Below are 27982 nucleotides of genomic sequence, written 5' to 3' on the forward strand. Positions count from 1 at the left end.
TTTCTGTACAAATTCTTAAAAGTAAGAAATGTTCAACACCAGCAGCACATGGAGTCGATCATCATGGTGAGTGCAGAAGCTGTCGTCGTCCCTGCTACATGTTGGTCATGACCGTGTGTAGTTGTGTTACAGTAGCAGATTCCATGACCTCAGCTCCGACCGGCCTCAATATTCAACTCAAGAACATCCTGAACCTGTTTCCTTTTTCATCATCTACATTTCCCTTTCATTTCCTTCTTTTGACATGAAAGTTGTTGAAATCCTTAACTTCAAAAAGACCAGCACAAAGTTTCTGTTTGTCAAACAAAGATTTAACACGACACACATGGAGAGAGAAATGTGGAGCTGAAACAAATGAGAGTGAGAAACAGAAAAAACCTCTCACTGTTGTATATTTAACATTGGAACACAGTGAGGTCATGTATTCGTGCTGAACAGCAAACATCGCTACTGTAAAAATAAATCTTGTGGTGATTATTTATACATTTACCAATCACGCAGCATAAATCTGGTGACAAAGTGCAAACAGAGCGAGACTCTTCCAGACACCTCATCTGGAGCCACTGACAGGTGAATAAATGTTTTCTCAATCACTCATCCACTTTAACACAACATGAAAAATATGCAACAACAGCAGGACGGTGGTGAACAGCTGATGGACGTCCTCTGGTGCCATTTCTCACGGATGTAAACGTGCAAAGTGGAATCATTTTCACATGTCTCTCCGAGGTGTGTTGTTCCAAAGGCATTCAAGAAATGTACCACCAGCTCAGGTTGTTCATCGTGGACAGGTTGTTGATGCAAGCTAGACAGTGGAATGACTTCATGGTTCATATTTGTTCAAGTTATTTCATCCATAGTGGTTATTTGTGTGAGCCGGGGGGGGTTTCACCTTACTGTAATTTGTACAGTAAGGTGAAACGTGCACCTTACTGAACAGGAATTGTGCATGGATGTTGGACAAATATTATAATTGGCCCTTCTGTATTAATTTTGACCCCTTTATGTCCCTTGAGTCAGAAAAATCCTAGATCTGCCACTGGTGTCGGCATTCACACTGTTGTTTTCCTGTTTCTTTATTATTATATATGAATTATTTACTTCTGCCCCTTTTTGGTTGCAATTTTGGAACTCATTTGCCGATGACTCCTCCACACTTCAACCATCAAAACCTTCAGGAAATCTCGTTCAGGAAATTCCTGCTTTTCTTTTTCCTACTCGTTACACTTTTGGACATATAAGCTTTAAACCTATTGATCATTAGAATCCGAAGGAGAAAACAGCCTTCATAGTACATTTGTTTCCAAAAAAAACTTTATTAAAAATACGACACAAATGCAGACAACCTTTCAATCATTCATAACCCGTTACAAACCATTCATTTTCAGAGACACTGCTAGAAAAATCTACACAATAAATCTACACAATAAAATATGTTAGAGTATTTGTTTTTTCTGTATTGTAACAGCACTTATACAGTCATTTAACAGAGGACCTTTTCTCAAATAAAGAGCATCACAGTTTCCCAATTCAGTCACATGGTAAAAATGTAATAATTTAAGACTGTGTTTGTTTTAAGTTTGGGAATTGTGCTTTTCCCTAAGTCCTGCATTGACTAAATACCAGTTGAAAATAGTTAATCCAACAAAAAAGATAGCATCAATCCAGCTTGGCTCTAGCTCCAACATATTATGTCATAAATACAAAGAGAATTATAATAACAGTAAATATTCCTAAACAGCTGCACAACAGAGAAGCAACTGTACACAGAGAGGAACATATTTCTGTGGTAAAGTCGTCTTCAGTCTCGTCAGCTCCTGTCAAAACAAACAATAGACACCAGTGATCGGCTTGTGTTTCTGATCTCAGTGGTTCAGATGTGAGAACTCTGTCCGTCTCTTACTTACACTGTAATCCTGCAGTTTCTCGCCTGGACGTAGCCTCCTGTGTACCTGATGTCACAGAGAACCTCGTTGTTGGAGAAGTCCGACTCCTGGACGAGCTGAGAGGGATTCACTGTCACCTGAAAAACAACAGAAAGAAAAAGAAATGAAATGTAGAAAAGAAAACACACTGAAAATCAGATTTTTAATCATATTTATTATTATAACTCAGTCTAACTTATTATTTATAATGTCCCACACTCATAAAGCAGATCTACGCCCCCACCTTGAGTATGTAGTTTCCTGGCGGTACATCAGTGATGTCGATCCACTGGCAGTCGATGTTTGCGTGATACGTATCATAGCAACCAGGACCGAGCCCCTGAGACAAAGGCAGACTCACATCATTCACCTTCTGTTTGCTTCAGGGAAGAATTTGTGTGTTTCCAAATATGATCCTAATGAATCACGTCACATTTAAACACAGGAAACAACCCAACACGTATGAAATCGAAAATATTGAATGAATGGATCAATGGAAAAACAAGTAAACCACAGACCGCGCGGACCAACCTGTGTGTGAGCGGTGCAGGCAAAGCGTCGTCGTATTCCCCGGTCACATGATGTGTCCTCTAGACAGAAGCTGGCCTTGTGTCCCTCGGCCACCTTCTGTCCGGTGGAGACGTCCAGCAGGTCATAGTTACTGAAGGCCTCCATGCTGTGGTAATGTCTGCAGAGAGACAGAGAAAGATCCACATGAGTAATGCTAATGTGTCCTGAAAACTGACATCCAATTGTTGTCTTGGTCTTGTACAGTCACATCATTTCCTCACATCTAAAACAGACCAGTGTTCAAATATCCAATAGAGCATCAAAGTTCTTCAATATATATTTAGAGATTCATCCCCAGATTAAACTCACTGGTGGCAGCTGTGCCACTCCCACTCATGTCTGGGCTTCACTGGGAGGAAGTCTGCTGTTCCTTGGTTCTTCACGCGCTGTGGGAACCTCAGCAGGACTCTGTAGTCGAGGTCGCTCACACTCGGATGATACGCAGACCTGGAGGAGAAGGAAGCAGGAAACTAATGAGGACAGATCACCCTGAGCATCTTCACTCAGACACTTGAACCTGAACCACTGAGTGACCAGCCACTTGTGTTTCATGCCAGAAGCATCTTTACATCACATTATCCATCAGTGCAAACAGCACTTCACTGCACAGTGAACTTTGTCTCGTCCACCACTGACCATAAGACAAGCGTTGATCCACCGCCACGGCGGCAGAAGTGGTTTCTGGTCTTGCCTCAGTAGTTCTTGTGTTCACCTCAGGAATCCTTTGCCTCTCACTTCAGAGCTTATTTTACTTGGCAGAGTGGCAGCTCAGATCAGAGGAGAGAGAGTCGGGCGGCTGCCAGGTTTGTGTCCAGCCGCTCTGTCATTCAGCTGTAACATCCCAACAGGACAGAGGCCGACACTCATCCTGATGTGGCAACGAACCTCAAAGGAATTCTGAATGGTTGTCGTGCTTTTTATTCATACACGTGAACACCGTTGATTTTTGTCTGTAGAAATATCATTCAGCTGCAGAATTTCAGAATTTCAAATATTCCACAAGGACAGTTTGCAATACAGGAGTCATTAAACGTTACTTATAGAAACACTGATGAACAACCGATAATGTGATTAACTGGTTTCACTTGACTGACTGTTACTGTCAAATAAAGAGGTGTACCTGGACAGACAGTTCTCTTCAGCAGCACAGCGGAGTGCATACATCTGCACTCTCTGGATGTAAGAGGCAGCCTGGATGTAATAAGGATCAGGAACCAAGTCTGGAAGACCTGCAGAAAACAAATCCACCTCAAAATCATGCATATGTAACAGGACCCAGAAAGAAACAGAGACTGGTCTTGCATTAAACAGAATGTTGGAGCAGAGAGATATATGTGTACCTGTATCTCATGTAATACACAAGAGAACTGAAAAGATTTTAACTGACAAAAACAATCACATTATTCATGCTGTCACTGAACCGAGGGAATCATCAAGTAATTGTATTTTTTATATGGTTAATATCAAATACTTTAATATTAATCAAAGCAGTGACTAGAGAAGTCTACTGTACTTTCTATTATGTTACTTCATAACATAAAGAAATCATTTCTCCATTACTGCAGATTAAGTACAAAATTAGAAAACCACAGAAGATTATCAATTTCACTCTGAATAGTTCTCTATTCTATGCTTGGTAATATGTCCCATATTTCCTGGAATGAAATTGTTGTATAATTGTACATGAGATTAAACACTCTCTAGTGGCCTCTTATTATCTTCCTGTGTATTTTTTATCACGATGGAGGTGATGACCAAACTCTTTTGCCAACTGCGTGTACACACTGTCTCTGTATCTCCTCTCTCTGCCTCACCATTGTGGAAGAACCTGGTGCCATAGCCGGCTCCTGGCGGAGGGCGCGCAGTGCCTCTGTTCCTGCGGTCTGGTGGGTAAACGTTGTAGAAAACCGAGTTCCTGTGATGAATGCTGTGTGGATCTCTTGGGTCACTCATGTCTGTAGTCCGTGCTTCATCCGGCATTGGACGAAAGTGTATTTCTATAGAGTTGCCGGACGGCGCAGTGGGAACTACGTTTGACTCCGGTGTGAGTCTGGTCTGTAAGCGCGCTCTGGGCGCAGTGGGCACATCACCCACACTAGTTTGTTGAAGGATGCGACGCGCATTCCCGCTATCCTCAGGCATGGAGACCGATCCAGATGTGACAGGTGACCGGACACTAGAATCAGAGCTCTCAGGTCTAATCTGGCCACCTCGGCTGCGCGTAAAGTCCGGGGATCTAATCGGCGATGCAGGGACCTGTTGTGCACCAGCTTCATCTCGTGTTGTGCTCCGACCACCTCGTGGGACCCCGCTGCCGGAGAACTCCTGGATGGAGGCAGTGGTGCTATTTGACGGACTCTGGTGTGAACTGTATCCCAGAGCCACAGCCCCTCCGGCAGAGGTCATTCTCAGTGGAGACCGGCCGGGTGTCCCTGGTCGTCCCGAGGCGAGTAAATACTGACCCGCATCAGCACCAAGAACTGATGCATCCCCTGGACCCAGGTCGTTTTGGAGTGGGTGAACCCAGACTGCGGCCCCTGGGGGTCCGGCTCTGGCTCTGGTGGGTCGCATGGGCGCTAAAGGAGGGTTCACTCTGTTGAAACTGTTCTTAGTTGTTAGTAAAAGCTCAGTGCGTCTTCTGGTCTGTGCCGGGGAGCGGTACTGAGTCCCGGTGCTCAGCAGACTGTACATCTGACCGTTGTTCTCCCACTGAATCCGGTGTCTCCACGGTCCGGCACGTGCGCGTAAATGTTGCTGAGCTGTGCCCAAACACACCAGAAAATAGAGGAGGAGAATTAACACAAGCTTCTCCATGTCTCGGTGCGATGGTGTCTCTATCTGACAAGAAATTAACGAAGAACATTCGAGTGGCTCATAAGTAGTGAGGTGCTGTGGTCATGTGGTCTGTGGTTTGTGAAAACCAGGTCACGCCAGACGCACTTTGAAAATGGATGCGTCTATTCGTGGTCTTACGGTACAGGTCCATGGATACTTACTGAAAGTTTAATTAAACTTATTATGGACGATTGATTTGATTTCCACACAAGAAATTTATAAATATAAAGAAGGGAGTATAATGTATATTTATTTTTTACGAAAATTAAAGTTGGGTACGTTATTATGGCACTCAAAACGTGCTGATGTGAAATATTATTTTAAATGGATCATTGAAAGGTGACAGAGATTTCAGAAGATTTAACTGTACAGTTACCGAGAGAACTGGTAGTTTGAGTACCAGAATGAATGATGAATTTTGATCAGAGAGTCCTGAGTGAGAGAACTAGACCGAGGTCCTGATCCCTGTCTCCACCACACGATGGCGATGTATCCTCACAGACTGTCTAAGGTTCGCCTCACAACTATTTCATTGTTTGAGTCTCGTGACTTCAGCAGGTGTCATACGTCACGGTCTCTTCAGTTATCACCATGAATGTAGAGAAAGACAAAGATGACGTGACTGTAATCTGTTTCTGTTTCTGTCACTCCTTATTACAGAAAGTCCTGGCCCAAAATGTTGGTCTAAATTAAAAATCTTGATGTTGTTCAAACAAGGAATCATACTGAAGTTATTTGACTTTAGAAACAATTCTTCAATGTGTATTTAAGAAATACCCAACACCGATTTGTCTATAGGATGTCTGCACTTCATATCAGAGCACATTTCAAAGTTAGGTCAAGTTTTACAGCCTTTTGAAGACATAATTATGTTACCGACCAACAGTATAACTCAATCTTCAACAGGTAGTATTTTATGTGTAATATGGAGGCCTTTGTATCTATTATCTATTGTGTGATTCACTTTTCATAATTAATCATTTCAAAAATAATAATAACAATTACAATAATGGTAAAACTTCATCTATAGAGCCATAAAAGCATCGGTATGCGAAAAGGTGCGAAGGACCTCTGCCTCAGAATCTCATGTATACGTGCTGGTGCACACAGGGGAGAAGGCCATTCAAATTCTATTCTATTCTAAAACAGACTGAGAGCCGGTGTAACAAAGATGATGAAGATGCTGTGAGCAATTGATTTGTTGTTGTTGATCGCAACTAGTCACTGATTAAGTAAGCGGTGACATTTAGAGATTCAATATTTCATATTTTATCCACCAAACATGTCTCGGTTCATGATTTTGTCATGTTTTTGTGCTAAGGGGATGTATTGGTTGGAATTTCTTTACAAATAGCTTCATGTTGATGTGTGGATCATCTTTGAAAGAAAGAGGGTCAAAGGAGGATAAATGGGGAAAACAACATCTAGAAGACACTCTGTGATAGTCTTCCCTAATCTGCACACTTCAAAGCATTTTCCACGCCTGAAGAAATCCTGTGTGACACCTGAATAAACTGGAGACACCAGATTCAGGTAGTTCAGGGTTATTTCTGATAGGCCTGCATGTAGCTGTCTGTAATGAAGAGGCTGCTGACTGCCCTGATGTAGGTGAGAGGTCCTCCCATGCCTCCACTGCCACTCCATCTGTGGCTGCAGCGACGTGCCGACACACTGGTATCCAGGAGCGTGGTAGCAGGCCCAGAGTGCACCGTGACGAGGACGGCCAGCGCACTGAGGATTAGAGGAGGTCGTACTGTATTAAACTTCCTGTATCTGCTCCTGCACCAACACTACAAGCACAGACGCCCTCCAAATATACCCGCACACGCTGGCAGGCACTCAGGGCCTTTCAGCAATGCGTGAGCATAAACTCATGAGTGAGTGTGAGAAACAGGAGTAGTGTAGTGTGACTCGTGTGTGTGTATGTGTGTGTGTGTGTGTGTGTGTGTGAGAGAGAGTGGTGGGACACAATCACAAGGTGCAGGTCCAGTTGGATCAGGCAGGCTGTGACCGGATAGCTGTCATTCCTCCAACATGTCGGCTGGTCTCTCGCTGTGTAAACACTGAAGGTCTCCTCCCTCCCTGACTCTCTGACACACATAATTTAAACCTTCATGCACCAATGCCCCACAAATGACGTATCAGACACCATCAGTGAATAATGGCTGTATAGTTTCCATTAAAAAATGTTTGGATCTAAAAAGCGATCTCTTGAGCAAGGCACTCAACTCTTATCTCCTGCTCAGTATTACTTTGCTGACTGTCCCTTTTGGAAGGAAACAAAGTAGATTTAGTGAAATACTCAAGTACTTATTTTAATCAGTTTTTTTATGCTACTGTAGTTCTTCTACGAGGGGCTTATTGTTTTGTTTTACTCTACTACATCAAAACATTAGTTACAGTTACTAGTTATTATAATTCATTCTAATACTTCTTCCGAAATGCGATTGCATTTGGGCTCACACCGTCTCCTATTACTTTATTATGAAGCCCATTCTGCACAGTAAATTCTAATTATAGCTATAAGATAAATAAAGTCAGGTACATTTCCCTCTGAAACACAATGGACTATAAGTGTTAAGTTACATAAAAAGGAAGAAATGTACAATAATCTGCATCAGTAACTTTCGGCCACTGACTGTGAATGTGAACACATGAAGAGCAAACCTGAGTTTATACTAAATTGGACTCACTCAAATATTAATAATGTGTATTTAAAATCTTACAAATGACTTATTTTAAACCCACATCACAATTTGAGGTTTATTTTTGGCCTTGGACAGCAGCTGGACAAAAAAAACAAAAAACATTTTCCGGCTCGTCTGCAGGACGTCCTCTGCAGATGTTTTGGTATTTTTTAAGTTCAAGTACAGTACTGATACACATTGTGCACATTGTGCACATTGTGTCCTCACTGTGACAATGTGATGAATGATATGAATGGGATTCAACAGCTACAAAAACAAGAATACGAGGACACCTTGCACATGCACCTGAGCTGCAATGTTCTGTATGTGTGTGAGGATGGGCTCGGTACTAACATCAGAAAATCTGAAAATAACCACATCCACATTGTTACACTCTGTTCTCAGGCAGAACCATGTTCTTCCTGACTGCAGATTTACCCTCGATGCATGTGCTTCAGTTAGCAATGAGGTCAGGTTTGTCCAGGAAAATGTCTAGACTGGATTTGTTTTCTCAAAGGTTCCCCTCTTTACTGTAAAGCACAGTGGAATAATAGAGCCACTGTTTCACTCTGGCCTGTTTACACGAGGTGATAAGTTGCTGTAAACCTTCTGTATAAGATTACATGTGTGCGTATGTATCCCTGTAAGAATGCTTGTGGAGTTTTATCCAAAAATTCAGAATTCTAGTTAAAGTTTGTTGTGTTGAACACATCCACCGGTGTGGGCCTGCCTGTGTGTGGTTTCACTGTCCTCACACATGCTGCTGTCATTTTTAGCACCGGCAGTCCAGGCTGGTGTGGTTCAGTAGACGTCCATCTGTTGGAGCGTCACAGCGATCACCTCGTCAACCCTATTTCCACATGACACGCACATGACAGATTACATGTACCTACTGCTGACAAACCAAAATACTGGTTGTAACTATAAAAGGTGTCAAGATGTGGGAGCGGAGAGGTTATTACCAGACACTCCAAATGAAAGAACGAGGTGGGCTAGTACTTAAATCCCATAAAAAGTATGTTCTAAAACTGAACTGCTTCTATCCAATAATGAAACAGTGTTTCCTGTAGTGGAACTGTGAATGACCCAGTTCACATGTGGTGGCAACAACCCTGAGAAATTCCCAACAACTATACAAACACACATAAAGCCTAGACCGACTTTGACACACAAGCACTGCTTTGTTCCACTAATTAAAATGACTTAACCTCCATCTACTTTGGAAATGGAGACCCTTAAAATACACTGCCCCTACCTGCCCCTTTTCCATATTTAGCTGTGGTATGATATGCTGAAGTTCACACTGTCTACTCAGTGTCATGACGAGGTATTCCCTCAGGGGAAATGAGAAATTATTCTGGACTTTTTAAACGTGTGGGAATATTTGGTGATACCAGCATGTGTGTTGGGCCTCGAGCTCTAAATCCAGCACTAATAGCCTAAATCTTGTGGTTCATCTGTGACCTACTGAGGGTCGACTCCAAGCAAGTGAAGGCAGCTATTTCAGAGATGAAACCCTCTCCCAGGACAGATACAGGTGTTCAGTCTTTCCTGTCTCTAAAAAAGATCTGAGGCAAACTGGCTCAACCTGGATCTAGTTAATACAGTTTGTTTATATTCTCTAATTTATGTATTCAGGTTGTGTGTAGTAGGTTCAAATCAAAGACCCACTTTCTTCTAATCTTCAACCTGTGAATAAACAGGCTCTGGTCACCCTCTTTAAGAATTGCCCCAACTTTTTTAACAGTTTTGTACGCTGCCTCTCACCAGAGAGCACTAGATAATTCCCCAAAGAAATCTTGTTATGTTATTTGAATGCAGAATAATTGATGTAAGGTAATTGTATAGGTAAGAATGCTGTTATATCCAATGTGATATATTGACTGATTATGAATAGACATCAATTCATTCATGACTAAAATTCTATACTGTGCATGAGACAGAATTATAGACCAGGTGCTGTCTTAATGAAGTCAGATAAAGTTGCCATAATAAGAGAAAATAAAACTGAACTATAACTTAATGTCCCCTGAGAACAAGTATATGGATAATACAAAAACACTAATCATGTTCTGTATCAACAAACACATTTATTTGTGAGCTAATGGTCAAAGATAACAGTAAAATAGGATCCGTAGAATCAACTTTTCAGGAAACAAAAATATTGATCATGATAAAAAGACAATGATAAGTTAACATTGCTCTGCTCTATATAACAAAAACATATAGAATACAGTTAAGAAAAAAACCATCTTTAAAAAAAATCCTAAGGACTATTTACAAATTCTGTACAGGGGTGAAGAGGAGTCTTCCTGCTGCAAGAAAGAAGAGAAAATGGGGTCAGACGAGGTTGTGCACATATAATTTGTACAAAGACGGTTCCAATAGATCTTTATTTAAATTTCCATCTATTTCGTCACCTAACTAAATGATTTTACAATACTAAAAAAACAACAACAGTGTTTTCACGTGTTTTGTTTATTACCTATAAACGATTGAGCAGGTTGTTCTGAATGTCTTCATACACCTGATTGTAGATCTCCTCCTTGTTTTTCAAACCATCCAGGTACTCTGTAAGAGACAGGAAGGGATCAGATGAGAAAATAACAAAAACTGTCAGAATCTATCTGACAAACAGATTACACTGAATTTCACCAAGAAAATATGACCAAATCAAAAGCATGGACTTAAAAATTAAAATAATCTGACAAATACACATTGGAGGAAGCAACACAGCTGTAACATACCAATATTCAAGCCGCTGTCCTTCATCTCATTCCTGTGCCTCAGGTACATGGGCCAGACATGACCATCAAACAGGCCGGGAGGGTCGGGAATAGTGTACTGCCTCGTACTAAAAAATAACAATAAGATACAGGTTAAAAGAAGTTCAGAAAATCTGATCACTGATTATAAAAACATGTGGGATGAAATATTACCAAATATTTCTGAATCATCTCACCTTCTCCTTCTTTTACACTCCTCATAGGGGATTGAGATGTAATAGCACTTGTTGAAAACATCCATTAGGGGCCTGGAGGGGAGAAAAACCATGTCATCAGTTATAATAAATACCTTCTTCAAACAAGAGTTAAAAGGGTAAAGTTATACATTTCCGACTGTTTCTTATCTATAGCTCTGCAGCTTCACTTTTAGCCTGCAGCACACAGTATCAACCCCACAGTATCAACCACCCAGCACCAACCCCAAGAGCCTCTTTCTGCTAAACCCCTTATCTCTAATTGCAGAACCTGCCCCATGTCTACATGCTGGGGTCGGTGCTAATGTGCCAGTGGTAGGCAAGCAAACTAATCATGTGACTCGACAGAAATAGCAGCACCTTGAATGTTTGTTTGAATTTCTCAGAATTTGTAAGAAACAGGACGCCCTTTTCCCTCACATGGACAATTCTAGTGTCAAGGTTTAAAGAGGGACAAATTAGTCTATAAATAGACCACACATGTTAACTATGCTTTTGTGGAACTACTAGCCACAATTATTAATTAGAGTGAGTGGTTTGGGACAAGATAGGCACTTAAGCTTCCTTGTCTTAGTACAAACTACATAATGATAAGTTAGATGAGTCGCTTAAAGGTATAGTGTGTAGAAATTTAGCGTTGAAATTGCATGTTGCAGCAGAACACCCCTCACCTCACCCTCCTCTTCTAAACATGAAAAAGAACCTGTGGCAGCCTTTAATTGTCATAAAAACTCAAAGGTGTTTAATTTGTCCAGTCTGGACTAATGTTAAAAACATGGCGGTCCCCTCTATGTAAATATAAAGTATTTAAATATAAATGACCTTTTCAACTTAAAGAATAAAACAAACATATGTATGAACTAACAGGTAGTTGTAGAGCAAGAAGCCCTCAATGATCAGGATGTGGATCTGCTCGTCTGGGTCGGCCACAACTGAGGGTGAAGACAACGTGACACCATGAGAGTGGGCGAACTTCACAGGGTTCTCCATCCATCCTTTAACTGTGCTGGCCATGGCCTCCATATCCAGAGCTGTGATGACTGTAAAAGAAGATTGGTAGAAAACAAGGGGACGGATGGAAGATCAGAACAGAGTCAAGCAAAGGCTATAAAATATTGGGAATGTGCTTGTTGTCTCTGGAAGTGGTTTTCAGCTTCATGTTGACATTGTGGTGTGCATCTTAAGGGCTATAAATGTATGTGATCTTGGTACATTATATGGTATGTGAATATCAACAACGAGACACTGGCAGTCTTCAGTGAAGTCTTACCATCCCATTGTCTAAAGCCGTCCTCGCCGACTTCTATCTGATCGTGTTTCTGAAATAACAGTCACCAATAAAACATTGCTGCAACCTCACAGCTCTGAACACTTGCAGTTCCCACTTACATGCCAGAGTTAGGACAAAGAGTACACATACACACAAGATGGCAGAGAAGGCACAGAGCGACGGGAATGGACAAATTAAAGCAAGCTATTACGTGTACTGCTCTAATAAAATAAGAAGGAAATGTAAAAAAATAATAAAACCTGAATGTGAATGAGAAATGGTAAAAAAAAAAAGGGGGTTCAGGGTGAAGTCATGCAAAGTTGATTGGTTTAAGGTGTTAGATTGCAGATTACAAAAATCTGTACATGAGTAAAATTACGGAAAAATTAAAAAGGCGATAGAGGAAAGGAAAGGGAGGGAAGCGGTAAGAAAAGACAAGCAGGTGAAAGAAACTACTCTGCATAGACGTCAAGGCGATTTACATATCTACAGCTGATGTTATTCTGAACTATCCATCTGCTAAAACTTACCTTGAAAAAGTCATCTTGGTGCACAACACAGCAGTTGGGTAAAGTCTTCATCAGCTTGTTAGTCAGTGTAGTTTTTCCACCATTAGTTACTCTGAAAACAGAAAGCAAGGAGCCATTAATAACACTAATTATTTATTACCTGCAACATTACTGAAATAGCAAAAAGTGATAACCAACACTTCCCAGCTACCATTCCTATTTAAAACAAATTCAGTGGAAATAAAAGCATCTGTGCAAACCTTGCACCAGAAAACGTGCTTTATATTTAATCTTTAAATGGTTATTTAATACAGATGGTAAAAGGTCACATTTAACTACGTATAATTATTAACAACAAATTCATTAAACGTGATTAAATGCAAGAATACACTGTGGTAAACAGCAGCGTATTAATAAGACATGTGGAGCACATCGCTGTTCAAAGACAACATTAGACTTCAATACAAATACAAGAAACGTGTCTTATGATTCAAAGTTGACATGTAAACGCTAACAGGAAGCTGTCTTTGTTGTGGGACACTGATCTGAAGTCTCCCTCCACTTTTCTACCGGGTCTCGCGGTGAATTTTCAAAAGTCCCGCTCGATTCATGACAACAGCGTCCAAACCTGGACACGGCTGGAAACCGGTGTCACCGCGCGGCTCCCACGCTTTCTGGTGTGCAGCCGATAACGTTCGTGTACAAAGTTTAAACCGTCGGTAACAAGCGAGGAGCTAACAACTCATTTAATAACTTAAACAGAAACACTAGTTTGACTTCAGATGAACGCCCCGGACTTTAGACACCAGCTCTACAGTGCGTCTGAAGTCTTGGTTCGAATATAAACCAGGTGGCTGTGACATTGTGGTATGTTAGTTAGCTACACGTGTTAGCGAACATTCAAAACATTAGCAAACAATTGTTATATTAAAAAACATATCAAGGATAAGTTTATTTTACCCGCCAACTCCGATGATGTATTTCATCTTCTTCGTCGCGTCAGGCTCGTCCTGCTCGATGGGAGCTGAAGAAGAGGAGTGAAGAAGAGGAGTGAAGAAGAGGAGTGAAGAAGAGGAGTGAAGAAGAGGACCGAAGAAGAGGAGTGAAGACGTCCCCGGGTTTTCTGTCTTCAGAGACTTTAATTGTTCTGCTCTTCACCGGCAGCCTCTGCGCTTTATAGCAGACGCGCGTCATATTGCGTCACCGCACACGTAGCACGGGACGTTCTCGTGGTCTTACGTGCTCGCGCTCTTTTTCCACTCTGCTTCGTGCCCCCGCGCGGCGGCCAATCAGATCCCGCAGGAGCTCTGGCCGCCAGCCAATCATTGCACGGGATTCTTCAGCAGCTGTCTGTGTGTGTCAGGGAGGCGGAAGTGGATCAGGAACGAATCCAGCTGCTGATACAGCTGTTTGAGAGGGACACTACTGTGGTAATAACTAAAAACTGCAGTATCTAGTTAGAGAAATAACTTGAGTTACCTGATAATATTTAATCTATAATACTGCTATTTTAGTACACTTGATCTTACTTCGTATTTTCCATTTCATACTGCATCAGATTGTATTTTATCTCATATATCTGTGTGTGTTTGTGTGTAAATGTGTACTGAACTTTGTCACACACAGATACTATATACTTTTACTTACTCATCAGCTTTATATTTATTCATCTATTACACATCTGCTGTATACATCTTTATTCTTCTGCTGCTACCTGGTCCAGTACATATATTCTTCATTCATCTTCTCCGTACATCTTTTATGTCTGTATCACTTACCTCAATGCAGGTTGATCACTTGATCATTCAGTATTTATCTACGTTCTTACAATCACAGCCTTTATCCTGTTCACTGCCTTCTACCGTCATATAAACTACTCTTACTCTATAATTTTAGTAAACTGCACTGATTTTTCACTGGATATTGCACTGATGTTGTTTTTGTTCTTGCTTGTTTGTGCTTGTTATCTTGACTTGCTCTACATGCCTTAGAATTGAACTCCAGGGACAAATACAGTTCTTTTAGATTGACTTAAATGCATATATATGTTTTTATATAAAAGATATATACATAACTACTACAGATTTCATGAGTTAGAATTATTGCAATTATTGTTATATGCTATTGATTTATATAGTCAATAACTGTGCGTCTCATTTATAAACTGGTCATACTGTTTTTTGTTATTGGCTTTTACAAAGTGATATGTCATCCCTAAACAACATCAGCTAATAAACCTTTTAAGGTCAACATTTTTTGAAAGCTTCATACTGACAAGCACACATTTATAGGATTACACTCACATCCCAGATTATCTTCTTTGTGTGAGGTAAAGTGTGTCAGTAATGCTGTAAGGGCAGCCTATTACCTCCACTGTGAGGTCTAACTTTAAAGGGAATCAGTCTAATGAGGATATGAGTCATCACATAGGAATCAGAACAATATACAGATAGCTCAAGGTTTTATTTTCTATCATTTATGTTCCAGATCGAATAGTATTCATATTTTGTGGAAATTGTTTAGTTTGTATGAGTGTTTTGATATAAATCACCTTTTGTACACCATCAGCCCCTTTCTCCCTGCCTTTGCTTTCTTTCTCAGTCTTTCTGTGTCATGGGCTTTTCTATTTGTGTGTCTGTGCAATGTGAATCCTCTGTTACAGGCGTCAGGAGTCAGAGGCGTCAGGAGTCAGAGCCTAACCTATAGGTCAGGGGCTCTCCCTGACGTGTTAGTTTGTAAGGGAGAAGGTTGGTTGGTTGACCAGAGATGATCTTACATCTTACATCATCTTTGATGTCACAGGACTCTCTGAATCCAAGAAAGGACAGAGACATTTTGGGGGGTTTGAGGGGAGGCTGCTTTGTGCAGTCTGAAGTCAAACATGATCACAGTCCTGTCTCAGCGCCTCTGGAAGTGGTGGCTTCACACAGAAAAGACAGCACCAAACCAGCATGTCCTTTTTGGAAACAATTATTACAGCAGTCATCTGCTGTTCTGTGTAGAGATGAAATGAACCCATGTATTTTACACTTCAATACTGTGGCTGCACTGATGAGATGAATGTGTGAGAGCAATCTTTGTTATTTGATTAAGTACATGGTTGTTTGTTGTTTGTCTATATGTCAGCCCGGTGATACACTGGCAACCTGTACAAGGTGAACCCCGCTGGGATTAGCTCCAGCTCCTCACACAACCCTCTAAGGTTAAGTGATATAGATGATGGATGGATGGTTGGATTGATTTATGAAGGGCTGGACAAATTACTCTGTCAGTGGTTTCCTTGTGCTGAAATGCATCCTTTTTTTTTATCAACTCAATAGTTACACTAATGAGGATACTAAGAAAATGAGTCAGCTAGAATTGTATCAAAATAACATGAACAAAGGCTTAAACTGTATCTTTCCTCACATGCTCCTAATTGCCAAATATTTACTCACAAGACTGAAAACTTAAGACCTATAAGAAAAATATGTGATGGAGGATAATAAACACACATAAAATAAACAATTGTACTTTAAATTAAGTTAATCTCAGTTAGTCTTAGAGTTGATTAAGAATGACAGTCCAATTTGAATTTAAACATATTTGAGTAAAATGTATAGTTGGCTTTTACTGGAAGAAAGTGGAAGGTGTAAGTGTGTGAGGGCTGTGATTCTAAGATAAACTGTGTATCCCAAGACGACAAATAATGTAGTAAAAATAAATTATGTAAACAAACACTACAGCAGAATTTGGAAGCAACAATTTATTGACTTATATTTACATGGAAGAAACAATCATGGCGACCTAGAGAGAATCATCCTTCCCATTTAAATCCGAGCAAACATTTTACAGCAGACAAATGGTAGGCAAAGAATTTTTAATAATCTAGACATTGTGCTTTTCTGTTCAGAACAGCAGGTCACATCAGCAAATTCTGCCAATGATACCAGGTTTAACTTGACAAAGTTAACCTGTAAATCCTAATATCTAAAAAGGTTACACTTTACATTCCTCTACTTAATATGGTTTTCTTTTGGCTCAAAAATAGGCACTCAGTTCAGCTAAAAGAATATAAACAGAACAACCTTCCTTATATGACAAGCTATGGCTGCTGTACTGGGTTGATATATGTTTGATGTAACTGCTCAGGTTTGGTTTACTGTGATCATCACATCCAGAAATGACTGAAACGTAGAGAAAAGTTGAACCTTTTCTTGAACATTCCCACAACAGAAAGGCAACAGAACAAAAGGAGCATTCCAATTGAAATGGCTGTTTAGAAACAGACATTTCATGAGTTCTATTTTTTTTTAATAAAGACACTTAATCATGTCCATGCTGAACTAACAGCTACACAACTGCATGATCAGTCATGCTCCTTCACAACAACACAAACACAACTAAACATAAAGCTATCACAGTCTCTACTTCAAAAATTATGAGACAACAAAATCCTACAGTGCAAAACATATCAACAGTATACAGGCAGTTCTTTACAAAAATAAAATCTCTTTCTCCTCCTGCTACAATAAGATGATTGCTGAACAAATTGAAAATTAGAAAAAAAGAAGGAATCCCCAGAAAAGGTCCTTTCAGTAGTGGATTATACATGCAAACAAAGAAATATACATGTCAAAATAAGACTTGCTTTAAGAAGAATATAAGAATAAGCTACATTAATGGCATCCCTCTGTATTAACATCAAAATGCCTCAGTTATGACTTTTCTTTTAGAGGCTGCATATTATCCTATATTGTCAACGGTGATAACATGTTTCCACAATCTGAGCTGACAACAAACGATCTGGAAGAATGAAACTAAAATGTACACTTTGTGAAAGAACCATAAAATGCAACATCTGTCTATTTTGTCTTGACTGCAGCCACTTACAGAGATTTCACACATTCGTCTTCTTCATTATTTTGTGGGTAACTCTTCTCCATTCACAGAATATGCAGGCTATGTGACACAAAACAATGACATCCAAACCACGTCAGTGTTATGTATGAAATCTGTTGTGTGGCAACATATGACACAAAATAGACAGATATAACTCATCAGTGTGCAAATAGTTTAAAACACGTACGATTCTTATAGGTTTTCTGAGCAGATGGAAACTCTGCTTCCTCTATGAACACACAGAGAACTGAGGCACATCATGACATGAGGTCACACGACAGATGGAAGGGCACAGAGGAAGCTGTGGGATCAGGAAGAATAACTAATAAAGGATCCCTATATGTCTGCGATGTTAGTACATTTCAACAACTTCAAAATGTCGATACATTAAGAGAGCATTTGATTTATACAGCAGCTATGAGGCAAAAAATATAACATGAAGGCATCTGATCAAATGGAATACCATCACTGTTATATTTGCATTATACTGAGACAACAGCATCAGTATGAATGTGTGCGATCACAGTGATGCGGTGATGTCACACAGACACGAGCACAGTTTCAACCTCTCAGGTGTAAGTCACACCTCCCTCTTGTCAAATGAAAATGCTGCGGAGAACTCTGAAAACAACTTTGATTTTAGACAAACATCTGCATTGTTTAGGTAATGCAGTGAATTTACTCCTATTAACAAGCTGCGGAATAAAAAAACAACAACTTTTTACTGCTTAAGTTATTGTAGAGTGTTTTCATGTCCTTGTTCCGGCCTCAAAGAGCCTCAGGATGATGCAACATTTTAATATGGGTGACCACACAGCAGGGTAATGAACTGATGAACTCAGTTTTCATCAAGAAACAGTTCTTGCAAAGTAGTGAAGCTCAGTGGAGCAGCATCTTCCTCAGTGATATCTACACCTCTCACAGAGAAAGAACAAGATGGTTCCAGGGTTCCAGACAGAGGGAGGAGAGATGGAGCGCTCAAAGTTTGGACTGGAGGACGATGGAACAAATGTTCAGCTGGATGTTGATAGAATAAGGAAACTGCTTCTTAATCAAAGGTTTCATGCTCAACACTTAAGTCACATCCTGTAGAAAGAAAAGGAAATGTTTGTAAATGAAAATGACAAAACTAACATCAATTCAAATGAGTAATTCCAGAAAACATTTTTATGAACTTTGTCTCCGTCTGATCTTTATAAAGAAATATCTTTCGAGTTTTATATAATGAATCAAGTCCAGGCTGGGGTCGCTCTCTCCCAACGTCAGCCGGGATTGGCACCTGCTCCCCCACCACCCTGGTTGGCTGGATAATAAATGAACTGGGACACAACTGTGTATTACTTCATATTTTTTGGCAGTTTTAAGATAATTAAATACCATCTTTTAGTTGCCACACACATTAAAAAAAGTTTTGTTTCCTACTGATCAAAGTGAGACTTGAATCACTACATTCTTTTAAATCAGTCATGTGCCAATTAAATTCGGAATCTTGTGAAATGAAGACTTGTCTGGTTTCCCCTGAGGGAAAACATAACAGCTAAAGAGTCAATCTATTGATCACGACATAAATAAACTCCATAGTAACAAGAGTTTGAACTTTAGACTGAATAGCTAAGAATTGCTCCTACACACTGTTTGCTGTTTTAAATCAATGTATTATTAGCAGTTTTATGAATTATTATCATTGGAATTTCAATCGTATGACCTTTATCAGCAAAACAGAGCATACTTCTGTTTATGTTCTCAAACCAGCAGGTTCAAACCAGCTCAGACTCCATGTTGCTGTGGATAGGACTTACTCCTGTTGGCTGTTGAGTCTATGAAAATGCCATTTGTATCATGCGGCCTTCGTTTTGGACCCGATAGACACAAGTTTACATCAGCTTATCTAACAGCATCTGTTCTCCCTCAAGGTTTTATGCTGTGTGTTAACTTGACTATAAATTCGTGCTGTTTGCAAGGAAAAATTAAGAACTTAGATTAAATTCAAGCAGATACTCAACATTCATCCATTAACTGCTAATTATGAAGGTCACTTTAGAAGATGATGTTCAAAAGAAGCTAAAAGTCAAATTCATCTAATGGCCGAGCATTAGTGTGTAAAGTTGTGGAAACAACAGGCAGGAAACATCCCTCCCTGAAAATGGAGGAACTCTAAAAAACTGTATATCTGAATGTGAATGAAGGTTAAAACACCCCCTCCCTCTCTGCACCAACTCACACACTCACACAAACAGGCAGAGTTGTTGTCTTCAGGCCGTTGTGCTAATGTAAATGTACAATAGATGCACACAGTTAGTCTGGTATTGTATAAAAATTATAATCTCACACTGCAGATTCACACATATTCAATTTGAGCACATGTTTAACTGAAGCTTATTTATATGTTGACGTCTTTCTCAGGCCCATACCACAACTTATGCTCAGATAGAGAAGGAAGCAGAATTCAATTTGCTGTTTAAATACTTTAAGGGAATTCCTACAAATATTCTATTCCAATTAATGCAATCTAACAAAGACAAAAGAGAAAGCACATGCCCTAAAAATATGTTACTCTGCCCTAAATCTTGTGTCTGTATTGAAATATATCTAAACGTGGAATTACTATTTAGGTAGAAATGCAATCAGCAATGTGGTGGTTCCATTTCAAAGCACAGTGCCACCTTGTGGATAATAAAAAGAAGTGGAGGAAACTACCCACCTGCAGAGTTCTGTCCTTCTCACAACTATTGATCTACTATCATCGACTTTGGCCTGAAAATGAGAGAAACAATACACAGACTTATAAGAAGACAACGTCCCAACTAGATAAATGTAAAATATGAAATTAAATTCAGTGAGGACTGATACCTTGAAGACTTTTTCATTGACTCCTGAGGGACTGAGTGTTGCTGCTCCTGCTGCCTCTGCTCCTGCTCCATCCTGCAGGCACAGACAGCGTGAGTGTAATTCTGTATAGGTAATGTATTTTTATGTAAGTCAAAATTAAATGAGAAATGATGGATCTATTTTACCTTTCCCTCCTGACTTTAATCCTCTCCTCATCAAATCTGAAAATGAGTGACACTGTAATATCCTCAATTCACACAGTAAATATGAGAAGAGTATGATAATCTCATTCAAACACTGAAATAATTATTTTACTGAAGACATTCAGCAGAAGTATCCCTACTGCCCACAGGTTGAGTTTCACTCCTGCAGCTCATCTCCTCTATCTAGTGGTCAGAGACACTTACTGCACCACACACTCGGGGACGTGGACGTGCTCCATGGGGACGATCTCGGCCAGTTCATCCAGACTGTGGACATATTGGATCTTATTCATGAACTTCACACTGTGGATGATAAGGAGGCCACAACAACACAATCATAGGTTACATTATAGTCCTGATAATTTATCAATGCACTTTTTTTGTTTTATTTTTGTGTAAAAGGCAGCTGTCAACACATTAAACATCTTGGAAATTTTAACATAATGAGTTTGTAATAATATAATGTCCATCTTAATCATACAGTCACTGGTGTCTGTGTGTATCACCTGATAAAAGGCCTAGAAATAGCCAGGACTGTGCGTATGAACCACGTGGGATGAGCGATGACCAGAGACTTCAGGTTCTTCCTCAATCTGCCATCACAACATAAATAACAAGCAGACTCTTCATATATAGAAGCTGTGGATCAACACAACTTCCCTCTCTGTTTTGTGTCTGTCAGTATCAGCTTCATAAACATACTGTATCTGTATGTTTGAGGTTTACAGAACAGGATAGAAAGATTCTTACAGTGATGTAAGTATCATGAAATATTTACATTCAGATTGCAAATCAATAGGATGGAGCAGTTTGTTTTCCTGTAGTTTCTCTTTTCCTTACCTTCTGTCAATCATCTGGTAACATTTCTTGAGCCAGCTGATCCCAGGCATCTTACTGCGAGGCGTGGCTCCGTTCATGTAAATGATCAGATAATCTTCAGCCACGAGCATCTCCAGACTGCTCACCATGTAGCTGGAAGAGAGAGGAGGTGCGTTTTGTTCTGGGAAACACTGACTCCAAAACAGTTGTATGAAAGGATAAAGGATCACTTAGAAGCTCATGGGCAAAGACATACACAACAACGGTTTGTCCAATTTCCCACAAGGTGAACGTAGGTCAGTTCTGATTTGGGAGCTTATTATTTAGATAATCAGTAATCCATTCATGTACGGCATCAAAGCTTGTACTGGGAATATAAAAGTCAGCCATGTTTGACTCACAGGAAGAGGTTTTCCATGATGTAGTGATAATCCGGACAGCTGCTGTCAGGCAGGTAACAGGCGGAGAACACAATGATGGCATTGAGTCCCTCTCCATAATATCCTGATGAGAGAAAGTTCCAATTAATCACAGACAGTGTTCAAGCAGCAACAGTTAACTGAGGTATGATGAAATCTTTACGTCTCTCTCACTGGTGTTTACCTGATAATAACATGAGGAATAAAGGTTGTGTTGTTTTACTGCATTAATTCATCTTTGTATATAACTAGAGAGTAAGGCCTTCACTGAGTTATCAAATGGATTTCACTGACCTCCGTGTGTGATGACCCGTACGTAAGGTCTGATGACCTGCATGTCAATACGATGCTCCTGTTCTCCGATGATTACAGTTCTCCAGAGGCGTCCATTGTTGGTGTTCCCCTCTTCGTCCATTTCTCCTGAGCCATTAGCGGGACCTGCTTTGGCCGAGGCCACCGGAGTGTCGTCTGAACACAAAGATAAATAGAATAAGTTCCAACAAAGCAAAGAAACAAAGAAATAAAACAGATAAAACATCAGAACTGGAAAGTGAATAAGACGTATAAGATTCCACTGATTCTACAAACCTCAGCATATAGTCTTAATTTATAGTCTTAATATATCTTATGTTGGATTTAGATAATAGATATAGATTCATATTACAGTACATGAGAAACTGACCTCAAAACATAATCTTGAATCTAGTTTGGGAAGTTGAAGGTCAGAGTTATAAAATCTGAATAAAAAGTATAGTTGAGCATATTTATTTTAACCCCTGACCTTCCCACTCCAACTCGTTGCCATTGGTGATGAACTCCAGAGAGTCCGTCTCATCTGGTGTATCGATGTCATCAACGTTGATGTCCAGATCGTCCGGTGTGTCCAGGAAGTCATCTGACAGCAGAGAACCCTCACTGTGATCCAGGGACAGGTTCATCTCCGGGGCGAGCAACGTGCGGCGTTTACGGTGGGATGAGGACACACCGCCATCTCCTCCTCCAGGTGGGCTCACGTTCAGGGAGTTAGGGGGAGCTACAGAGGAGGGGAGAGGAGAAATCATCAAGGAACTCATCCATCCATCAGTGATGATCCAGTTGTCAGTGATACTTACAGCCTCTGTTGTCTGTGAGACCACAGGAGGGATCCATGTCTCCGTACTCTGGTAGTGGTCTGTAGGGAAACATGCACAGATAAACAAACATGACTGTGCTTGCTGAGAAGAATATACAGTACAATACTAATACAACACAAAGTCAAGGTTCTGCCAAACAATTGTGAGTCTGCCACTTGGACGACTCACAGGGTCCTACGTAAATTAAAGCATCCATAACTATGGCTAATGCGATTTATATTTCTCTCTCTCTGTTCTCCAACATGCAAAGGTCTCTATGACCTTGTCCACACAGCAAAATGTAACATTGTGAATAGGATTAGACGTGGATGTTGTCACTGATCTGGCTATAAGCATTAAAAAGAGCTGCAAGCTGAAGAGGATAGAGATGGTAATTAAGGTCTCTTTGGGGAAGGATGAAGATTACAGAGGGAGGAAAGTTTAATGGAGGATAGAGGGGGAGGAATGAGAGACAAGGAACGAGTGGAAGAGAGGAGAAGACTGCTTCTGTGTGTGTCTCCACAAAGCTCTGTTATTTACTGTTGACAACCTGCACTGAAGAGAGGAGTGAGGTCGAAATCCTGCTCTTAATATACGTGTGTGTGTGTGTGTGCATGTTCATTTACCTATGCACATTATTTAACATAAATTAAAAAGCCATTTAGTCTGGCTTTTATGCAATTATTTATTTTAAATAATAATATTTTTTTACTTTATACTCTATACATTATTTATTTTATTTTACTAAAATGTTAATATTGATCCTCATCATTTATTTTACTATATTTAGCTTTATTGACCTTATACCAATGTAGTTGCCTATAATTTATTTTATGTAATACTTTTTCATTTGTTGTTTTTAATGCTCATTGTTATTTTCATATTTTATTGTTGTCTTCTTTATTATTAATGGTGTGCACTGGTCTATAAATCAGTTTAAGTCATTCATTTTTACCCATTAAAATATTTTTTAACATCCTAAGTTTAGTCAGTCACCTGTAAACCACTTTGAATTACATTTGATAAGAAGCTGCTTTTTAAAATAAAGTTTGATTGATTGATGGCAGATGGCCTTTCTTGAGTGGTTTAGTGCCGATCAGCAACAACACCAAAGAGACCACAGGACTGAAAACAGACGCGTACAGCTAAGTGTTAAAAGAGCTGCAGCAGGGAGCTACAGCGCAGTGTTATTCAGCAGGGGGGAGTTTTTAGCTGCATTCCCGTGAAAGCCAACTGCTTCTCCCACCCATCTGCAGGAGCACAGTGTCAGGCAGTGTGTGTGTGTGTGTGTGTGTGTGTGTGTGTGTGTATGCTCCTCCTCAGCCAACAACACTGGTTTTAGCCCAGAGACACAACCACTGAACAGTCTGAATCTATTCCCTGAGGAGCCGTGCACTGATTAACAGTCCAACACCTCCTTTGTCAGAACCGAAGCCCTTTTCTATGAACATAATAGTCTGATGGGGATTTATTCTTTCAACAAAAGCAAGATATTCTCTTTTTTTACGGCTGCTTTGTCCTCCAGCTACATCAATATCAGGATTAACTGATGATGCTTACCTTCAGGAGGAAGCTGCTTTTGTCAAGAGCCGATTCAAATGAGCCTTTTAACCTCACACACCTTTGTGTTTGCTCTGTTTAACCATTCCCAGTCTTCTGAGCTGATGAGGGAAGAGCATCACTCTGAGGCTACACCTCAATAATCCATCTGCTGCTGAATATTCCTCAGTCTCTGTCTGCTTTTCTCCCAAAAACCTGCCACCATTTTCCTGGCGATGCTGTGTTGTTGATCAGTGACTGCTGCTGCGTCACATGACGTAGACAGACCACAGTGCACCTGCTCCCTGGCTTCCTGCTTCCCATCCGAGGAGGAGGAGGAGGGAGGAGGAGGAAGGGAGGAGGGAGCTCAGCACTAACTGGCAACACACATCTCTCTCTTGACTGCTCTTTTCTGCGCATTAAGATTTTCATTCAAACCTCTCATCTTCGAATACCACGCCTGCAATTTCTGAATTGCTTCTGTTTGATTGCACCAACATAAAATGTATTTAATAATTTACCTTTCTCTCAGTTTCCTCTCCTGCTGCGACAGACCATCGATCAGATGTCCTATTTCAGAGCCTCTCACTGTGAACATCATATCAAATGTCACCCTGACCTCAACGCTTACTGTGCTAATCATTTCACATGAGGACAGCTATACAGTTTAAAAATTGCTCTACCGATGCACAGAAAGCAGAACGCACGCAACATTATTTCCCAAAATAGAAAGTGTCTATATTTTAACCAGAATGTCACTCGAGCACCAAGCTCCATCACGGCCCAACATGTCCTCTTGTGAAACCGCATTTAAATTAGTTCATTAAACATGCCTGTTTTTTTCCATCAAGATTCAATCATTATTCTCTTAGAAAGGAATGAAAATGTCTCACAACGTTAAAGAAAATCTTTGTGTTCTTTCTTATGTTCTTTTCTGCATTTTGTCATGAAAACTGGTAACAAACAAACAAACAAACACAGATGAAAACATAACCTCTTTGGTAGAGGTAAAGCCCACATGAATATAAATATCAATGCATCTATACAAAGTAAACCAAACTGAAAGTCATATGACGCAGCCTATAATGCTAAATGCAAATCAATCTGTAATTAACTACGAATTTATTCACATATAATCAAATATTTACTCAAATGTGTTAAATGTACTCGTACAAACACACATTCACAAACATGTGCCACATGGTATAAACAAACACAGCTCTTAGAGATGTGTTAAGCTTCTCTTCTCTTCAGTATATTCTCCACCGTCAACATCAATCTGTATTTGACAGTAATGGAGCAGAACAGATGATGACCAATAGAAATGAAAAAGGAACCCACCTGGGGAAGTCTTCATCCTGCCACTCGTCTTTCACTTCCATGTTCTCCATGCGTAGAGTCGCCTCTGTGGTGCCCATCCCTCAGACAGGAGAGCCGGGGCCTGCAGATGTGAAGAGGGAAACCACTTCTTAATGAAAATCGTTTACAACAGATGAAAGCTGTCAAATGAAACGAGTGTCCTCAGGCGGCACCACAGATACACGAGTTGGAATTAATGACAGAGGTAAAAGTCAGCATTGTGAATCTTTTGTCCAAATAATGAACAATTTTTCAATACAATTTAGGGGCTGATACCAACGCTGCATGGTCACATGGTTTGTTATCCCCCTGCCCACAGGGGCACATGTGAGAGGCATGTGACTGAATCGGACAGAGCCCATTTTCTGCAGCTCTATTCTCATGAAAGTCAAATATTGGATATGAATTTGCTGCTGGTTGGAATTCAAGAGGCCAGAGTGCAGGACAACTTTCTGACCATTTAATCCCTCTGCTCGCAGCTGCTTAATCTAACCCGACTGATGCAGCATCTGACTCTTTGATCTCAGTTCACACTCGTGCTTTATGTTCCCAATGGTTTTAATAGAAAAATCTTCAGTTCAAACCAGATATTCATTCAATTGTGATTGAGAGTTTAAAGAGAACTCACATAGTGATGAAGATTTGGGAAAAAACATACAGCATATAGTTTATTTGCACATTATGTATATTAAAAAACTAAAGAGTCAAAAGTTAAAACATTGTGCAGGGGATTTGAGAAGCCAAAAAAGGCTAATGAAGATTCCTGTTTAACTGCACGTTAAGTCCTATTGTACTTCTCTGCTTATATATGAAATCCCAGTGTCTGAGTTATAACACTGTGATGACAAAATGTGGTACAACCAGCAACGAGTGTGATGATGACAACCATGCAGCAACACATAGAGTCAATGACAGTGGCAATGGTTCTAATGGTTTTGGCAGCAACACTTGTATGAGCTGGAACACAGCCATGTTTTACACAGAGGAAACATTTCCAGTGATGCTGGATAATATGGACTATATATATCATTACATAATATATTATTATATGTGTCTATAACCTATCACAGGTCATTTAAACACCCTGTTCATATACAACCATTGTCATTCCATTTTTTGTTGGAATATTAATGCTGCAAAAAGAGTCAAATGTTAGTGGACGTCTAATGTGCAAGGTGTAAAAGGTGCAAGCAGATTAGAAATGCATGGACGTTGACTCACATGAGCGGTGCAAGATCCCCTCGAAACCCTCTCTGTGGTCTGTGCTTGTGCGTCCTCCCTCCTCCTCCTGCTGGGTCACAGATGCAAAGATGCGAGGGAAGAAAGTCCTGATCCCCTCACGCCTGCGGGGAAGCATCGGTCGGGTTGCAATCTCCCCCTCGCCCTGCTCTCAGTGTTTGGCTAATTCAAATGCATACACACACACTCGTGCACAGACACAGTCGTACAGTGTCCTCGATGTCAGCCGCTCGCCAGCAGCAGGTGTCTGGAGACAGGGGGCACCTCTGTCTGTGATGGACCCCCCTCCTCCTCCTCCTCCTCGTCTCCTCTGCCTCTGGCCACCTTTGTTGGAGAAAGACTGGCCGTGAAGAGCGAGACGACAGCAGTGCCTCTCAGCTCCTGCATCCACACCACCCAGATACACAAAAATCCTTAAATTAGGCTGCATCTGCTCTGGTATCATGATTTTACTCACCTCTTTCTCAGCATCTGATTGGACAACCTTTTTCTCCCCCTTACCTCTAATTCAGTTCCAGTCTTGTATCCACATCATTTCTGGGGAGGCAGCTTTTCACACCAGTCTCTGTGTCCCTTTACTCCATTAGATGAAACCTGCTGTTTTCAGTGGTCCTCTATGTGGTTGCTGTTCCCTGGCAACAGCATCACTCTCCATGCAGAGCATCTCCCCTCCCTCTCTATCTCCTCACCCCATCTCTCTTACCCCAACTCTCCCCACACACATTAATTATTCTTCCCCTGACTTCACTTGCACATGACCAATCATATCACCCCTCCAGTTTCCCTGCTCAGCATTCTGATTTACT

At 40.5% G+C, this 27982-nt stretch overlaps 3 protein-coding genes across 5 annotated transcripts; all 3 read right to left on the reverse strand.

The window, feature by feature from the left end:
• Positions 1-1297: 1297 nt before the first annotated feature.
• On the reverse strand, positions 1298-5409 carry loxl5a (lysyl oxidase-like 5a). The gene is made up of 7 exons (XM_020081253.2): positions 4310-5409; positions 3616-3724; positions 2805-2942; positions 2457-2613; positions 2170-2265; positions 1908-2023; positions 1298-1817 (listed from the first exon to the last, which is right to left on the reverse strand). The coding sequence occupies exons 1-7, from the start codon at positions 5307-5309 to the stop codon at positions 1811-1813; spliced, it is 1623 nt and encodes a 540-aa protein (XP_019936812.2). The 5' UTR covers positions 5310-5409; the 3' UTR covers positions 1298-1810.
• A 4678-nt stretch (positions 5410-10087) lies between these two features.
• On the reverse strand, positions 10088-14005 carry mibp (muscle-specific beta 1 integrin binding protein). Of its 2 annotated transcripts, XM_069522033.1 has the most exons (8): positions 13737-14005; positions 12798-12888; positions 12268-12316; positions 11863-12037; positions 10980-11051; positions 10765-10871; positions 10503-10588; positions 10088-10332 (listed from the first exon to the last, which is right to left on the reverse strand). In XM_069522033.1, exons 1-7 carry the CDS (start codon positions 13760-13762, stop codon positions 10503-10505), a joined length of 606 nt encoding a protein of 201 aa, XP_069378134.1. In that variant the 5' UTR covers positions 13763-14005; the 3' UTR covers positions 10088-10332. The 2 variants fall into 2 exon arrangements, with proteins under 2 accessions (XP_069378134.1, XP_069378135.1); XM_069522034.1 differs by lacking the exon at positions 12268-12316.
• Positions 14006-17527: 3522 nt separating this feature from the next.
• On the reverse strand, positions 17528-27299 carry atcaya (ATCAY kinesin light chain interacting caytaxin a). 2 transcript variants are annotated; one of them, XM_020080517.2, is made up of 13 exons: positions 27159-27299; positions 25920-26019; positions 23040-23098; positions 22709-22960; positions 22222-22395; positions 21910-22012; positions 21530-21661; positions 21196-21282; positions 20894-20992; positions 20672-20707; positions 20508-20579; positions 20359-20411; positions 18604-18743 (listed from the first exon to the last, which is right to left on the reverse strand). In XM_020080517.2, the coding sequence occupies exons 2-12, from the start codon at positions 25994-25996 to the stop codon at positions 20384-20386; spliced, it is 1119 nt and encodes a 372-aa protein (XP_019936076.2). In that variant the 5' UTR covers positions 25997-26019; positions 27159-27299; the 3' UTR covers positions 18604-18743; positions 20359-20383. The 2 variants fall into 2 exon arrangements, with proteins under 2 accessions (XP_019936077.2, XP_019936076.2); XM_020080518.2 differs by lacking the exons at positions 25920-26019; positions 27159-27299 and adding an exon at positions 24600-24830 and having other exon boundaries at positions 17528-18743.
• Between the last annotated feature and the right edge of the window lie 683 nt (positions 27300-27982).

The sequence above is a fragment of the Paralichthys olivaceus genome, chromosome 3 (assembly GCF_024713975.1).
Source record: "Paralichthys olivaceus isolate ysfri-2021 chromosome 3, ASM2471397v2, whole genome shotgun sequence".
In the NCBI taxonomy this organism is placed as follows: Eukaryota; Metazoa; Chordata; class Actinopteri; order Pleuronectiformes; family Paralichthyidae; genus Paralichthys; species Paralichthys olivaceus.

Bases quoted from the DNA above. Each gene is read 5' to 3' on its own strand.
- mibp (XM_069522033.1), bottom strand. From the start codon at position 13,762: ATGAAATACATCATCGGAGTTGGCGG. The intron at 12,317-12,797 runs GTAAGTTTTAGC...CTGTTATTTCAG, and splicing joins ACCAAGATGACTTTTTCAAG to AAACACGATCAGATAGAAGT. The intron at 10,872-10,979 runs GTGAGATGATTC...GTTATTTTTTAG, and splicing joins GAGTGTAAAAGAAGGAGAAG to TACGAGGCAGTACACTATTC.
- atcaya (XM_020080517.2), bottom strand. From the start codon at position 25,996: ATGGGCACCACAGAGGCGACTCTACGCATGGAGAACATGGAAGTGAAA. The intron at 20,993-21,195 runs GTGATACACACA...TATCATCCACAG, and splicing joins ATTTCTAGGCCTTTTATCAG to TGTGAAGTTCATGAATAAGA. The intron at 20,412-20,507 runs GTATCAGTCCTC...TCTCATTTTCAG, and splicing joins TCAATGAAAAAGTCTTCAAG to GCCAAAGTCGATGATAGTAG.
- loxl5a (XM_020081253.2), bottom strand. From the start codon at position 5,309: ATGGAGAAGCTTGTGTTAATTCTCCTCCTCTATTTTCTGGTGTGTTTG. The intron at 2,266-2,456 runs GTTGGTCCGCGC...CCTTTGTCTCAG, and splicing joins CCTGCACCGCTCACACACAG to GGGCTCGGTCCTGGTTGCTA. The intron at 2,024-2,169 runs GTGGGGGCGTAG...GTTGTTTTTCAG, and splicing joins CAGGAAACTACATACTCAAG to GTGACAGTGAATCCCTCTCA.